The sequence below is a fragment of the Falco cherrug genome, chromosome 3, assembly GCF_023634085.1.
Source record: "Falco cherrug isolate bFalChe1 chromosome 3, bFalChe1.pri, whole genome shotgun sequence".
Classification (NCBI taxonomy): Eukaryota; Metazoa; Chordata; class Aves; order Falconiformes; family Falconidae; genus Falco; species Falco cherrug.
In genome coordinates, this window is record NC_073699.1 from 45662893 (window position 1) to 45680104 (window position 17212).

General features: G+C 39.8%; 1 protein-coding gene across 11 annotated transcripts in view; it reads left to right on the top strand.

The window, feature by feature from the left end:
* Window positions 1-7005: 7005 nt before the first annotated feature.
* ASPH (aspartate beta-hydroxylase) overlaps window positions 7006-17212 on the top strand; it is a 122890-nt gene continuing 112683 nt past the window's right edge. For 4 of the 11 annotated variants that reach the window (XM_055706458.1, XM_055706455.1, XM_055706456.1 and 1 more), the window contains exon 1: window positions 7011-7235. In XM_055706458.1, coding sequence (XP_055562433.1) covers window positions 7175-7235 — 61 coding nt within the window. In that variant the 5' untranslated portion in view covers window positions 7011-7174. Of the gene's footprint in view, window positions 7236-17212 lie in introns of all 11 variants that reach the window. The other 7 variants (XR_008731609.1, XM_055706459.1, XM_055706463.1 and 4 more) reach the window with 6 other exon arrangements.

Below are 17212 nucleotides of genomic sequence, written 5' to 3' on the forward strand. Positions count from 1 at the left end.
TATTTACACTCATGCACAAAAAGCTAACCGGACAGAAAACACACAGAAGAATGTTCATCATCTATCTCAAAGGAGTTACTAAATACAGTGAGTTTTAAGTCAACTCCACTCAAATCTGTTCATGTCCTACTAATATCAAGCATCGGAGATTAACAAATAAAACACAAAGCATTTCAGCTCTGAAATTCAGTTGCCTAAAGAATATAGGGTAGTGAGCGAGCCACAATTCTATCATTAAGTTACATTTCTTCAACTGCTACATGTATCACTGACAAGTCAAATGGGCTCAGAGAGAAACAGTTCACTTCATGAAAACAGCAACCTTAGGTTACTCTCTTTCACCTTGTAAGACCAAGGAGCAAGTGAGGGTGCTGGAAACACTAGCACTAGCTGATATATCTAAGAATTTGTCTCTATACTAAGAAGTCCTATGTCTTTTTTTTTGGGGTGTGTGTGTGTGTGTAGCCTCAGCAGAAATAGTCTCCAGAGGCTGGGAAAAAGTCTCAGTAGGTGTGCGAGCTCATGTTGAATATGCCTCAGAGTAACTTGCAAAGACATGAGCATCAGCAAGTTCTGTTGTCATCTTGTATGGTCTGGTTTACTGAAATCTGTAATTTTTAAGAGAATACTACTCATCTTATTTGTTTCCTTGCCCCTATACTACAGCCAGACTGAAACTAGCTGTAAGAGCTCCCTAAACAAGTGTTCTGCACTGAAAAGGTCCTCTACAAGGAAAGGTCTAGCACTTATGGGGTTTTTCTAACAATACTAGCTACTGTTTACCTATTTCCTGCAGGTGCTTTCAGGTTTTGAATTAATTTAAATACAGCTAAGCAAAACTTCCTCCTTTTTTCTGGAATGATTGAGTATGTAAAAGCCTCTGAAGGCTGCAGTACATTTCGTATGTTAAAGGAACTTCAGTGGTATTTATTTATAACTGAAGATACAAAGTTCATTAGAGAGGATTCAGTTCTTTAATTTGCCAACAGGATGACTAATCAGCAAACATGTGGTAGCCAGCCATGCCAAAACATGCTAACCTTACAGCTCTGCACTACCCAGACAGTACATGTTATCTGAACAACCCATGGGGATGATCACAATACTCAGTGTAAGATGGGAGGCTACTGAAACAGGCAGAGAGTTTTGGGAGACAAAGGAAACAAATCTCCAGGAATTTAGTTCCAAGAGCACTGCATATTCTCCTGCTGCTTGGACAATTTGTTTCCTTTTCTAATGTGGAAAATTCACAAAATTATTAGAAAGTGTGAAGGTAAAGAAAGACTAGTTCAGACATGGTATTTGGGGTAAGCAGCTATGGGTGGTGGCTGATTTGATAAAAATATTCCAGGCTGATTCTGGAAAGCTGCTAAGTTACTCACAGTAAAGTACGATTCATCACGACAACCTATTAAGTGCATTGCTACTTCTGTTCATACCTGCACATTCACTAAACTTAAGAACATCCTAATTTATGACCAACACAGGTTTTTCTTTTTTAAACAAACGAAAAGTCTAGAACTTCCAATGAGCAATTTTTGCAATTCAGAGAGCTTATGTAATATCAGTACTTTTGCTGCAACCTGTACAACAGTTTTACCAAATGCAACTGCAGGCTAGAGACCATTTTGATGCTTTCCCCCTTTTGCTAAACTATTATAATAAATTAATAAGTAAAAGTCTCTGGGAAAGAGCAGGCAGTACATTGGTAGGAAAGTACCTTCTTATTTTCTTATTTACCTTACTTATTTAGTAGCAGTTATGATGGCAAGCACTGGGAATGGCTGATTAAGCCTCATTCTCTTGCTGCCACTCTAATGAGGACTTTTTTTTCTATCCAAGATAACTGAAATAGTACTGATCCTGGTTTGTTCTAGTCTAACTGTAGTCAGCTTGTGTTTTGAACTATTTGAGTCCCATCAATTGTTCTCAATCCATCTGGAAGGTATGCCTTCCAGTTTAAAGATCTTTCAAGGCTAGTTTCTGATTGTCCTTTCAAGAATACACATTACAAACAACTGTTACAAGTGCACAAAGAAATGTTTGTTCTTTTCTTCTGAGCCTCTCATGCTGTAGGACATAAATCCACATATTCCTGTGCTGGTGCATAGTAACATGACAAATGGCCTCAATTAAATTCCAAATAATCTTCACAGGTTATGCAAAACCTAATCACCAGATACAAAAACTTGCTCTGAGAAGCATGCTTCATTCTCAGCTGTAATTACACTCACAGGGATCAATTTAGCTGAATCAGAACTGGCGAAATCTGCAGTAAGACCCACAGAATCCAAGCAATACCGTAACAAATCCCAGACTACCAGGCCACGCTACTGATCCAAAGGCCAAATGCTATTTGCATTACTCACTGGGGAGGTCAATACAAATCAGCTGAGAGAAAGAAGAACAAGCTTTTGATCTTAGACTTTATAATAGATAGCCTACATTCTACTTTAGCAATTTCAAACCAAACTTCACTTCAACTTTAGCTTTGCCAGAATTAGACATGCTTTGCCTGGCTGAAGTTCTTTGCGTTCCTTATATTCTGGATAGTTAGATCCTTGGAACTCCTCTCCAACAAATGGCTGCTTTCCATTTGTCACTACCACCAACTATTTAGAAGATGTTCTAAGTTTATATAAGAATGCATAAATTTAGTAACAGGTGTCTATTACCATAAAAGTATTGTTAAAATAAATAAATGAGACATCATTCCTCCTTAAGAATAACCAACTCAAAGACACCTTTCTTTGCTGCAGAGTCAGCTAGCTGTAAGTGGACCACCACCACAGAGAATGCTGCTTTTTACATTTGGATAACTGAAATACTGTTTACCTTCTCTTTTCTCCCGCTCTTCCTAAAACATCTGATCTGGTTTTCCATCAGTAGTTAGTGAACTCTGGCTGACAAATGCAAATGGCTAGATGTTGATCCTCTGTACTGCCTGTAACCCCATTAGAAACAGAAAGCTGATCAGCAGTTCAAGTATCAACATGATAATCCAGAAAAACAGCAAAACCTGTTCACCACCCTCTTTGTCCTCAGTTCACCCAAAGCACGTTTTTGAACATGAAGTCTGCTGGTGGAAACATCTTCTTCAGCTGGCTAGCAGGGTTCTTAGTTCACTCACCATGCATGAAAAAAGTATCATCTGGACAATAAAAAACCTTAACATTCTAAATATCAAAGTTTTCTATTGAAAAATCTTAGACTATCTTAGTGTTTGTAATATATTATGTTTATCATATCCCGAGAATTCCATACCTCTCTTCATTGCAATGTATTAAGTCAAAAAAATACTCTTCTCTAGTTAAGAGAATGGGCTTTCCATTAATGATCAATTGAAACTCACTTACTTATAAAAAATGGACATAATCTAATGGACAGCTGTAATTCAGTTAGAATGATCAAAATGTGAATAACATAGCTCAGGAACACCAACAGTATAATGTTAAGGCCTCTGAGCCTTCAATTATTAGTTACACTTTTTTCATGCAAGAAATGTCATGGTCTATTAGCAGTGTAACAGATGACTTTATGACAAACGCAGATAAAAACTGTGAACGGAAATATATTTGTCAATGGAACACACAGCTTAAACTCAAAAAACTATAGCACTGAATTTGGCACAGGTGAAGGGTGATTTAAAATAGCTTATACAGCGATGATACAGGAAGTGAAAAATATAAGGCTGAATTACTTTAAGTAGATGTCACACGTTCTTTCATAGTAATAATGCCTCTTTTACTCAGCATCCCTTCTTGCTACAGACAGGTCATGTATTTGCAGTTCTTTTAGAAATTAGGAGACTAGAAGCTGAATCCTCCTCTTGTGTAATTGCTTCATTGCTGCTTCAGCTTATCACCTTTGATATGTTTCTGTCGAATAGCAGTTACTGTGCTATTGAATTAATCAGGGCAGCAAAATAGCTGTAACTGCACTAATGCATAGGTATTTATGGAAACAAAACGCACAGTAAAACCACGCATTCATTTTCCAAGCAGGGTTCATTAATCGGTAGCATTCTTCTAATACAATAATTTGATATGTGGTACAATTTAACTTTAGTTTAGCTGTAGTCTCAACAAGCAGTCAATTAGGACAGTTTGGAGTAGAGGTAAACATGATTCTTGCCAAGAGGAAGGATTTTTTATTTTCTGTTTTAAATAAGCATGATCCAAGTGGAAAGACTCCAACTGACTGTTGTGGGCTGTCTCATACCTCTTGGCTTTATTACGTAAGTCAATTTTTAGTCCTCCTGATTTTTCTTCTTTGCTTTTGCTTAACAAACTTGCTCCTTTCTCATTGTTATATTATCTGCCCTGTTTCTTTTCCTCCTGCAAACAAAACCAGTGATATTTGTCTTCTTGTGGATTACTGCATAGCCTCACAATGTACCAAATGTAGCTCTAAAACAACTGAGCAGATTAAAAAATGACAAGCCATTCCCATATAGATTCACCTTCCCATGCTGTTTGCTTTTCTCTCCATCGTCTTTCCCAAAATGACATTTTTAAACTTTGTTTAGGTTTTCACAATGTTTCAGATCAGAAGGGATCATCATATCATTTGCTGCAACAGTCACCCTGTCAAGAGTAAATCACACCAAGCTGTCCCAGCTTCTTCAGTGGCACAACACAGATTACACAGCCTGCACCAGAATTGTCTTCAGGTGATCCCAGCAGGAAAACCAGGGCTACTGCTTTCTGGGAAGTACATCTGAAAGGCTGTTTAGTCCAAAACTATGCATGATTTTAAGTACATGATCAGAGATATCAGGCAGGAATATAGAAAAATATTCTCTGACCATTAAAAGACAACAGTCCCTCTTATCTAAATTCTCCTTCCGTTTAGAAAAAGTCTTCCTGATGCTATAGATCAACAGAAACCTCTGAATAACAAGATCATGCAGAAGGCTAGTGATCAGCATAAAGATACAATTTTGCTATAAGCTCTACCTCTGTGTGTATGTTTTCATCCTGCAAGTTTTCTTGGACACAAGAGTATACAAGCAGGTACTGGATACACCAAATACAAAATTCTGGCAGCTGTGTGTCATTGAAAACAGACGTAAGGAATTTTACAGTCCATTTAGTCAGAAATTCTATTCACAGTAAATCATTAGCAAAATTCTTCCAAGTGTCACTGCTCACCCAGTTGTTTCGACATGCTTAACTTCTTATCAAACTGCCACTTCCCACAGCACAGTTTCAGGAAACTGTATTCCACATTAATCACAAAAAGCTGTTGTCTTACTTGACAGCAACTACTACTCACAAGAATGTAGTCACACAGGCAATCATCTTCTACTAATCATTATAGTTTCAGTAATCACCGACTATAATTTTTTTCTTGCTTTCCTTAGGACTATTTGTTCCTTACGCTGTACTTCCCAATTTGCTGAAATGTTAATAATTTATCCTGTTAGCTTTTCTGTGCTAAATTGTACATGGCCATGGGTATGTCTGCTCCTCCCCAGCAACTTTTGAACTTGTTTGGCAGTTCCAGCCACACTAGACAAAAGGAGAACATTTCAGAAATACTGATTTATTATTACTTACATATTTTGTGAAAGTAAGACTTCAGTAGAATGCCATAACCAAGTGAAAAGTTCAAGTACCCAACTGTACTAGACACCAATTAATTCATGTAAGAGATACCAAGAAGTATGCTTCACTAGCTTTGGTGTTCACAAAACTAGTTGTTTTTTACTTCTACGGCTTACGTACCTACAGTGTCAACCTGTTACTTGACTAAGCACTTAAGTTCAAATCACTTTCAAAATTACTGATTAACACTCCTCGGTAAATTACTATTTCTGGTTAGCTTCATTGCATTACTCTGTTCAAAACACAGTGCCTACCTTTGTTTTGGGAAAAGCCAGAGCTCTTTCTCCACAAATGCATTTGCAAAAGCTCCTATTTCTGAAATTATTTATTTCTACCTGAAACACTGTATTTACAATCAGAGTTCACAGCTGGGTTTTGCTTTTTTGTTTCAGACTTTTACTGCTATGCCAAGCTGCCACTCAAGTAATTCTCTATCCGTACCACTGAGTAACAAGAAGCATCCTGAAATCCTGTGATTGATAAAGAGGATTATTTTGTCACAGGCTATTTTAAGTATGTTTATAAAGCCTCAAAAAAAAGCTTGTGGAGACTTCATCCATTGATGTAACGTTCTTCAAACTCTTTTACCACGTTGGTTAAAAAGGCGACCTCTGAAAGGCTTAATGAGCTATTTTACATAATCTGGGCATTTAACTGGATGCGTTATTAAGGCTCGAACACAGTGGAGGACGGTTTAAAAAACAGCACAGGGTGCTTTAAGCAGAGTCTCCGCAGGAATTCCCAAGCCCCGCTCAGCCAGCTTCACCCCCGCAGCGAGGGCTGCGGACAGGCCCCCCCGCAGGGCGCCAGAGGGCCCGGCCCCCCCCGCCCCGCCGCTAGCTCTTCCCCGGCCGCCGGCTCGGACGCTGCCGGGCACGGAGCACCGCCCGCCCGCCCGCCGCCCTCCCGCGCGGACACACGGGCCTCCCAGCATCTATCCCCGCCGCTCCCCGCTCTCCTTCTCCTCACTGACCTAGAAGACCCCGGGGCCGCACAACCCCCTGCCCCACAGCGACAGCCAGCAGCCGCCCCCTCCCCGCCTCCGCTCCGCTCTTCCTCAGGGCCCGAGCCCCTTCCCCTACCAGCAGGGAACGGGATGGGGCAGCTCCCCCCCGCAGGGAGGGGCGGAGGGCGGCGGCCGCTGACGAGGGACCCAAACCTGCGGCCTCTCAGCGGCGGCGGCCGCCGCGGCCCCGGCCCCTCCTGGCGCGCGCGGCCGAACCCTCGCGAGAAGTCGCCGCTCGCTCCCGCGTTGCCACGTTCAAAGGCACCGGCGGCGGGGTGCGTGTCGGACACGCGCACCCGGCACGCGGCCGCTCCCCCTCGCCCCGCGGCCAATCGGCACTGAGAGGCGCCCCGCCTCGTTCCCGTGGGCGCCCCGCGATTGGCTGGCGGCGGGCGGGCGGGACGGGCCGCGGTGCGCTGGGCGCTGCGCTGCAGGGGCCGCAGGGCGCTGCCGCACGCGGGGCTCAGGTGGCGGTGGCGGTGCTTGTCTCGTTCTCGCGGCGGCCCCGCCGGCTGCGCTCCGCCCTGCCCCCGCCCCCCGCTGCCTGACAGGAGGTGCCATGGCCTCACGCAAGAGCTCCAGAGGCGCCGGCAGCAGCCCCAGCCCCGGTTCCAAGAGAGGTGAGCGGCGCCGCTGCGGGAGCGAGGCCGCCGTTCTGGGGCGAAGGGGCGGGGGCTGCCGCGGCCCCAAGCGCTGCGGGGCGGCGGCGGCCGGAGCCCCGTAGCTGGGGGAGGGGAGGGGAAGGGAAGGGAAGGGGCCTTTGCAGCCCCTCGCCGCGGCGCGGGGGAGGCCCCGGGCGAAGCGAGGGGGTGCTGCGCCTTCCGCGCCGCCTGCGCCCCGCGGCGGGCTGAGGTGCGGCCTCCCCCGCCCTCCCCCTCCCCTTCTGTCGCGCGGCGGGGGCCTGCGGGGGCCGCGCTCCCCCCCGCGCCGCGGGGCAGGGGCAGGTTGCTGGGCTCCTGTCCCGCCATTTCCATCGTCCCCCTTCTGGGGAGCTCATGCGGAGGCGAAGCTTGCGTGGCCGGGCCTGGGCGGTGGGGACGACCCTGGAGAGCTCCCCGAAGGAAAGGCGAGCGGCGTGCAGGCCGCCTGGCTGCGGCGGGTTTCGACACCTGCGGGTATCCCGGAAAGGTGCACTCAGACCGTGCTTACCAGAAGCCGAGAGTAGAACTGGGCTGCCCAGTGTCTGGTGCTAGTGAGGTCGTTGTTATTCTTGTGTTAAAATTTGGAACACCTCCTCGGGTTCACCTGTGTAGCAGCACTGGTCTAAAGTTATTAGATCTGTTGTAGGTATAGCATCTAAGTTTCTGTGAGTTTAGAAGCAAGGAGGAATAATCTTGGAAGAATGCACGCAGAAGACTTTTTGATACAGCTACCTACCTGCCCCGATAGGGAACACCTTAGGAAATCTAACTATTCCTGAACTACTACGTGTGAACAGTTTAGGTAGGGAAAGCTGGAAAGCTCCGTGTGCAGTAGCATTTTTAAGCATAGCAGAACATGCTTGAAAGAGGAAAAAGGTATATACTTCTGGAGTCAGCATGGAACCTTGCACACTGCACTAAAGAAAGGAAGTGCTTTTATGAGAGATTGAATGCTTGCTCTTTGTAACTTCTTTGATTTTGAGCTTGACACGCACAGAGCTCTGGTGATGAAATGTGGTAATGACACTGAAGTAGTGTCTGGTTTTCCTCTTCGAATATAGCAGTAATATGGAGAACAGTATTAATTAAAGGATGAACCATATAAGATTATTTTACCTATCACATGATGAATTAAGAGAAAAAGCTTTCAAATATACTGAAATATACAAGAGTTTAGAGATCATGTTACAATATTATGATGTTCATGGAGGTGGTTTTGTTGGTAGGGGTTTTCTGTTGTTTTTTTTAATCCTTTTTTGATTGCTGGCCTATGCCAGTGTCTATATTACACTTTTTGTTTGGACTGGAGGTGCTCTGATCATCATGTAGTATTAAGCATGCTAAATACAGATTTTCGATTATAATGCATTAAGAACATGCATCCCTGGTATATCTTTCAGTACTAAACATGGTTCTGTGAATACTTTGAATATCGCTTAAAAGGTTTGTCAACCTTTGAAAAACAAATTTATCAGGAAACTGAATCTCTGGCTAAGTAAAAAAGTATGCCATAATTTTTTATTTTCGGTTTGAGTAAAAATTTAGCTCTTTATATTAAAAGATACATGGTTTGTATAATTGTACTGGGGACACTTTATTTACTGTTATCTATGAGGGGATGAAGCAGTATGAGTAATGCGTTAGGCACTTGCCTAAGATGTAACCTCTTAAACTTGGACAAACTTGGACAAGTATTTTGTTAGTTTCAGCAACTTCTAGTTAGAATCCCTTGGAGGACTGTAGAAATTACAGCGTGAAGCTGATGCTGTTTTCATAGTTGCAGCTGCAGAAAGAAGTAATGGATGATTACTCTTGTGTGAATAGAGTAACAGTTAGAGGAGCAGTCTTCACAGCAGCCAGTAAGCCTTCCATAGTTGAGGGATGTGAAAATGAGATGAGGAAGTGAATTTGACATGGCTAGTAATCGAGCCTGTGAAGAAGAAACCTCAAGTTTGAGGCAGTTGTCAATAATGTAGTATTCACTTTCACAGCAGTTCGTAGGAGAGTACGTGGCTTCTTGCCAAGGTGTTGCTCATAGCTGTGAAACCACTGAAGCTGACAGCACATCTAGAAATCTGTGCACTGAGACAATGCCTGCATCTGAATGTAGTAATCTGCTTTTATGTTTTGCATCAGAAAATATTGACAGTAATCTTACAAATAGAATAAGTCGCTAATAGTTCTAATTGTAGTTTATATAGGTGTCTTCAGATTCATTGAAATGTCAGAGCTGCAACTAAATAATTTTTAGAACTAGAACTCTACCTTTTACTTTGACAAGTCATATACTAGAAGCTGTCAAATCAATCCTAATAAAAAAAATCTTTGTACAGCTACTGATGGACACTTCTTTGAAAGTGACATTTACTGAATTGTATGAATAGGCCAATGATTTTATTTGGAGTACAGAAGTGAAAACCAGGTAAAAATTTGACAGTTTGGGGATACTTGTTGAGGGAAATGTGTTGTTATCTTTATTAGGAAGTCTGGCTTCTTGTCACTAGTCTACAGAATTCACTGTAAAAACTCTAGCCTCTCTAAAAGGACTAAAATAAATTTTAAACAGCTAGATGAAGTAATAGATACTTGCTGGAATATTACTTAAAGCTTCACTGGATGAGGGACAGTTTTGGTACAGAACAAGTGTGTGTCACCTGTCGTGAGTTAACTCCCTCAGATTTCACGAGATGGGAAATTTGGAAATGTCTTGGGCATTAGTGGCTGGAGAAGCCTTTCAGTAAGAATGAGGATAAGTAGCCCAGCTACTTTTGAAATACAAATGACTTACAAAATGTGAATTACTTTGTAAGCTATACTTACTTGCAGGAGTACTGATAGTAAGGCATCTGTCATTATATTGCTGTATGGGTATCTTTTTTTTTTCTTACGAGAATTACGTTTTTAAAATTACTTAAACGTAGTTCTCCCTGATTATGTAGTTGTGCAGTAATTGCTATTTGTTTTCTTTGTATTTCTAATGACAAGTGGGGGAGTTCTAATCTAATGACAAGCTAGACGCAATACAAAACCCACATTTCCAACACAAGACATCGTCTGTATCTACAGACAACTTAATTTTATATATATAAAAAAAAAAATAAATCCTGCCTCTGGTAGTTCTGAGGCTCTGTTGCTACACCGATTGAAGTCAAAAGTACTCTACTGTTGCTTTGATAAATTTTCTTTAATCTCCGTAATAGTGATTGAGGTTATCTTCTGACATCTCCCACTTTTCTCTGCAAGATCCCAGGACATGCTTCATTTCACTTTTTCCTGGTTAATCAGGTAGTTTCCTTAGATATCTAAGCGCAAATGTATTGCCAAGCTTTTAACTCCTTTAACTTGCCTTTTGGACCTTCTAAGGTCCCTTATCTAATCCTTTCATTAATTTCTGGCTTCTTTAACTTTGTTTGTTGTTTGTTGGGGGGTTTTGTGGATTTTTTTGTTGGATTTTTTTTCGGTTGACCTGATGTCATTGTCCAAATGCGATTTTGTACTAATAGTACTTCTTTTTCAGTTCTAGGAAGATAGTTGTGCCTGGTAGTTTGCATGAACTTTGACTTTTTATCTCATCTCTGTTGTAAAGACTATTTTATAGTGTACTTTCCCTTGATGAAGGCTTTCTATTAGCTTTTTAATTTACCTAAAGAGCAGAGAAAGTTCATCAGCTAAACAGGTTGCTTATTTCCTGCTGAAGCTCTTTTGTTGGCTCATGGAAACACTGAACTTCCCATTTAAAGCACTGGAAGTAGTAATGTGATTACCCATGCCTTCTCTGGTCTCTCTCAGCTACCCGGCTGTGCTGTGGTATAATACCTAATTTTCATATATGATGGATTCTATGTAAATATCATGCTTCTATCTATCTACAAATTCTGTCTCTCTAATTTCTGATCTGAAGTACTGGTCAGTATGCTTACTTTATGCTCTTGACATTACAATTGTGCAGTGTATAATCTGATTTATTGTGTTACAATCTATCTGTTATTTCCTTCCTCATTTTGGTTGTAAACACTTTTATGGAAAGTCGTTTGGATAGAAGAGATTGCTGTGTGGCTGGGTGTCAAGGGAGGATGAGGCTGAATTAAGAGTTTGATTGTGTCATCATGGAGCCATGGTGTGAATGTAGAAGGTGAATGGTTGGTTTGGAAATGCTATTGTAATGGCCTGATATACGGGGGCTTCAGTAAAACAAAAAAAAAAAAAATCGGTAGAAGGCATGCATGTTAAGGTTGTTTCTAATTACAGAGTGCATAAAGAGGTGAGATTTCGGTATTTCTGTTTCTTTAAACTGAAAATCCCTTTACTGATCACCTGTACAAAAAGAAAAAAAAGTTTGTTTTCAGCTGGACCTTCCTGAATCACTGTGAAACATGTGATAAGTGTTCCTGTGCTAATTCTTATGTTGAATTCTTCATTGTAGAGAACTTGAGCAGTGAAGTTCTGAGTTACCCCAAGTGATTCTTTCCCGATGAAGATCACAAACTGGTAATCTGTGTGATAGCCTGCAGCAGTGTTATTCTTAACTGCATCCTACGGGCTAGCTCTTTGCATGGCAGAGTTTTGAGCTATGCTTTGAAGTGGAAATTGTAACTCTGTTGTGTCTTTAAACACACTGGAAATTAAGTATGCAGATAAACATATACTGAGTTTAAACAGACTGTAGTATATGTGGTCCAGCTTTGTGACAGCTTTATAAATGAAACAAATTTTAGTCTCCTTCATATGGAGTTGCACTATTACTTTGCATGTACTTACCCAGCGTAACAACTGCTACCGAGTTGTTTGTTTAAAGGCTTTCTTTTTAAAACCTGTAATAGCTAGGGGTTTTGTAACAATTGAGCAGCAGTTTTCTTGTTTTACAGTTTTATTTCCTGAGGTTCTGGTTGAGTAATAATAAACAATTAATTACTATTATAGCATATCTCACTTTCCATGCCAGTGTTTTTTTAAGGTGGTGTGGGTTTTTTCTGTTTGTTTTGTTTTGTTTGTGTTTTTACTATTATTAAAGAAAGTTGACATAGCAGTTTGTAACCGTGGTATTATTTCTTCCCATAGTAATTGGAGGACACAGCTATATCTTTTGAAGCAAGAAAGTTGTGAAAAGAGCAATACTTTTGCAACTGAGATCTCCTAACAACATATTTTAACAACTATTAATAAGAGTGTAGGTATGAGACACCTAAAAACTCTTCTGACATCTGTAGGAGTTGCAGATGTGTATCACCTCTTTGAACTAACACCTAATTAAATTGACTAGGTAGCAGACTTGAAAATTTGATCAGTTTTAGGCATCAAATAAAGGATTTTAAAATGTTCTTTTTTTCCCATGAGCAGAAGCCTGTGAATAGCAGGGCTGTAGGTACTTGCATGGTAACTAGATTTTTACTTGTTTCAATTTGAAACTTGCTCAGACCATGAGAAAAATAGAAAAAACTGAAACAACGTAATGTTTTCTTTATTTTGTGATTTAATTAGGACTTGTTGCTAAAACAAATTAATGTGACCCACATTACAGGATAGGAAATTGGAACAAGGAAAAAATGCCCTAAAATAAATGCCTGCGTGCTATACACAGAGATGAGGATTTTCAACCTTATGTAATAGAAACTTTTTTTAAAGGTCACCACTGGCAGAATTTGCATGTTGGGTGTTTAAGTATTTCTTGTATTTCCTTTCCACTTTTACCTTTCCTGAACTCTGCTTTGGCCTAAATACAACCAAACATTTAATTAACCTAGTAATTATGTAGGACTATTGGCTACATTAAATCATTCAAACATGAGATAGGTAGATCATATAATTTTAGATCTTATTTCCAAATGTTCAGTGACAGAGAGCTGGTTAGTCAAAGTAGCAGCTAGTTAAGATCTTTAAGTCATCTGCACAGTTAAAATCAGTATGAATTTTGTCTTATCAGTGTTACAGTCTAAACAGATATGTTGATCCTATAGCATGAGACAAACAAATTTCGTTATAAGGTTGTAGTCTTAACCTTGAACTTCTTTCTTGATGTTTTATGTATAGTGAGTTTACAAGAGGTAAGTTCTAAATCAGTTTTGGGCATTAATTCTATTTTTTTTTGTTTTATACACATAAAAACAAGACTTGAGAAAAATTGACTAAAGTGTTTGGGAAAAATATCGGAATGTGGGAATCGGAATCTATTTAGATTAGGTAAATAGATAACACAAAATGGTTTTGTTCTGTTTTTACAGGACTTTTTATTTTTTCCTGAAGTGCTATTTAAACCTGTTACTGTACTATCTTTAAGTTTGTGGATAAAAGGTTTAAAAAAAAAAAATAATCCAAACTATTCAGCTGGTATGTGATAGATGCATTAAATACTGCTTTAAATGTGTTCCAGTTGATAGTCAGCATTAATTATAAAACTCTTCCAAGTTGTAAGCAATGTCATTATTGATCATCCAAGCTGTGTGCACATTATGCACATTTTTCCTTGTAATAAATCCAAATTGAAGAACTATTCAAATAGATATTCATCTAAACAGCCAAGAAGAAAAACCCAAAACATGATGTGGACAAAATTTGACTAACTTTTATAAATGTGCTAGACAGAGAATCATTTTCAGAAGAAGCAGATGCAGATTCAGGATTTTTTCTTAGGAACATGTATCTGTATTCATTTTTACCTCTTCTGACTTCAGCAGTTATGCTTGGATAAACAGAACTCCAGAGGGAAGTTTAACAGCAGCAGCACTTACGGGGCAAACAGCTGGTCTCCAAACCTCCCTGAAAAGTGCAGAGTTAGCACTGCAAACTGTTTTGCTGCCTCTGACAAGTCTTGCAAAACTATGTAGCATCCTAGGACAGAATTTGTCATTAAGTTTCTTTTTGTCTTTAATTTGTGACTATTTTTCTCTTAGAGAGAAAAACTTTTATTCTTTAAAAATAAGCCCAGAACTAGTAATTCCTTTGATGTTTCGTTTGTGAGTAGATTTCTTCTGAATAAATTTTTCTGATTTTTGTTTTGTATGTATGTCTTAGAAGAATCATTTAAATGTAAAGCGATCGGGATTTGTTCACTATTTACAGTCAGAGTAAATGTAACCTCATAAGAATAATAATTAAAAAAACCACCCTGGGAATGATGCTTGACATCAGTCAGCCACATGACAATCTTATTTGTGTTTTGTATTGTTATTTTTTTCGGAAGAATAATTAATTCTGACTTAGTAATAAATCATCTTAGCCTGCAACTAAAAAACTTTTCTAAATGTTGTGGTGCTTCCTGTGTACCGGAAAGGTATCTATAGGCTTAAAAGTACTTTGAACTGTAACAGCTTATATTCAGAAATGGGCTGACTTTTAAAAAAAGTATTGAGCCTCTCTCTTTATAGGCTGAATATAAAAAAGGAAAAAAGAAAACCCTACATGCATCTATTTTACCTGAAGCATAACCCCCCCCACACACACACACATATGCATCTATTTTACCTGAAGCATATTTTCAAAGAATAGGGTTTCAGTTCTGATTCTGTGTAGAACAGGGCTGGAAAGAGTGGTGTTTTACTTCTGTGCAACTTTGGTAACTAGAGCTGACACCCAGGACAGAAGAGAAAAATAATTCCATTTTCTTCTTGAAGAAGTAAAAAGTTTGGTTGACTTTCAGTGTTGCAGCTGCTGTTTATGGGGTATACTTGAACAGGAGTGAGAATGTATGTTTTCAATTCTTGTTGTTGAAACTGTTCCAAACCAATGTGAAATGAGATTCAGCCTGCTGAGACCGAGTATGATGATAGGCCTGTTATGTCTGGAGTCCCCTTTTTTACCTAGAAAGGAGGGGAAAAGCTGGGCTGTAGTCTGTTCTGTGGAGCTCCTCTCTTAGAGATTGCTGTTGTGGCCAGTTAAGATTTGACTGTGCACTAATGAACAGCTTCATTGTGGAGGACTAAAATGGCTTTGCTCTCATACCCTTGGGTATACTTAAAAATGTCTTGTATACCTCTGAAGAAATTCAAACACTGTTTCCCAGAAAAGAGAACTGAATCTCTGATCTTTCGCATCCAGATTAAGTTCTGAATTCGAGATGGTTCAATGGAATTGCCTCATTTGTTGAAGGAAGGAGCTTCCTTTCACTAGGGAAGTGCAGCAGGGCACTTAGAATCCTGGAGTTTTTTAACATACTTTGTGATGCATTTCTCCCCTCCCCACAGTTGCACTTGGTTACCCTCAGCATCTCCTCAATCAGCCTGTTTAGTTGTCAAATCCTGAATTTATGCCTTTGCTGTTGTTTTCAGTGTTTGTTATTTTTTCATCATCAACTGAAAGGCTTCAGTTGGAAGGGACCTTAAAGATCACCTAGTTCCAACCCTGCTGCCATGGGCAGGGACACCTTCCACTAGACCAGGTTGCTCAAAGCTGCATCCAACCTGGCCTTGAACACTTCCAGGGATGGGGCATCCACAGCTGCTCTGGGCAGCCTGTTCCAGTGTCTCACCACCCTCACAGTAAAGAATTTCTTCCTAGTAGCTAATCTAAATGTACCCTCTTTTAATTTGAACCCATTACCCCTTGCCCTATTGCTGCAGGCCCTGGTTTGATTGCTTGTATTGTAGATATTTTACTATGTGAAATCTTGTAGGAATTGGAAATTAGGATCTTTAAGGTTTTTGTCAGGATTGATTATATGTGGAATAAGGAAAAGTTCCTCAAATACTAAAGTAAAATCGGTGAAGTGGCAACAGGAAAGCCTATATTGCCTTTAATTTGGCTAATTTGTTATTTCAACTTTAAGTACTGGACTTTTTCTTTGAACTAACAGCTCTTTCTGTTCCATCCATTTCCCTGTTCATAACTAGTAAGTTTCTGAGTTAGTGTATTGAAGTTCTTTGGTAATGTGCACAGCTATCTTTATAACCATGTAGACTAGATTATATGAAGTGCAAAGCAGAGATCTAGTTTATAATGATGATGATGATAATAATAAAGCCCCCCCCCCCTTCTACTAAGGTTACAGTGCTGAAGAATGTTTCTTAGATACCAAAAGGAATAATCAATTTTGTATCACAAAGAATTTATATTGAATTTATTTAAAGTAAACCTTTACCTTAAACTTCAGATCTTGTCTCTAAAGACCCTGCTATCATGATTGTAAAACAAGCAAAAATTTCTAAGAGTGGATATGGCTATTTGTGAAAGCTTAAGGTTGGAATATTTAGAATTGATTATAGAAACATAGTATATTTATATGTAATATATCCTATATATAAGTACTTACACAATTTAATAGAATATTTATTTCATAAGTATTTTAGTAAAAATCTTAGTTCTGTCTTCAAGTAAACAAATAAAACAGTAATCCTGCCTCCCTTACAAATGAAGTAGAGTTTGTAAAAGCACATCAAAAGCACAAATCTGTTCATTGAAAGTGTATTGTTCCACCTTTGGTACACTGAATGAAAATTACATGTTGAAAATCTGTTGTACCTCAGGATAGCGCTTGCAATCATGGTGCATGGACTTCTCAGAACGGGACGGTTCAATACATGTGCTCATTGAGTATAGATTTCGAAATACATAACCTAAACAAATACACATATATGACCCGTCTCACGATAGTGGGGGGATGTGTGTTAGCTCATATTTTAATAGGGGGAAAATAGTATCAACAGAGAATGCTGTAGACTTCCCTTTAACAGATATTTTACTCAAAATTTTTGTTACTGACCCCACTCAAAAAAACTTTGTGTAAAAACCATTTAAAATAATTAACTGGAGTTTTATTACCGAGAATGGCTTGCAACAGTTGTTTTACTGTTAGTCATACTGGAAAATATAATTTGGTGAGTATGTCAAGTGGTAGTAGGCCATGCTCATACAAGAGAGGTTGTTTTCTGTCTTTGTGCTGCTACTAGTTCTGTTCTATTTGTGGTAGGGCAGTTGCATTTTAACTTATTTTAGGTTTACTTCTCTCCCATATCTTTTTTTTTTAT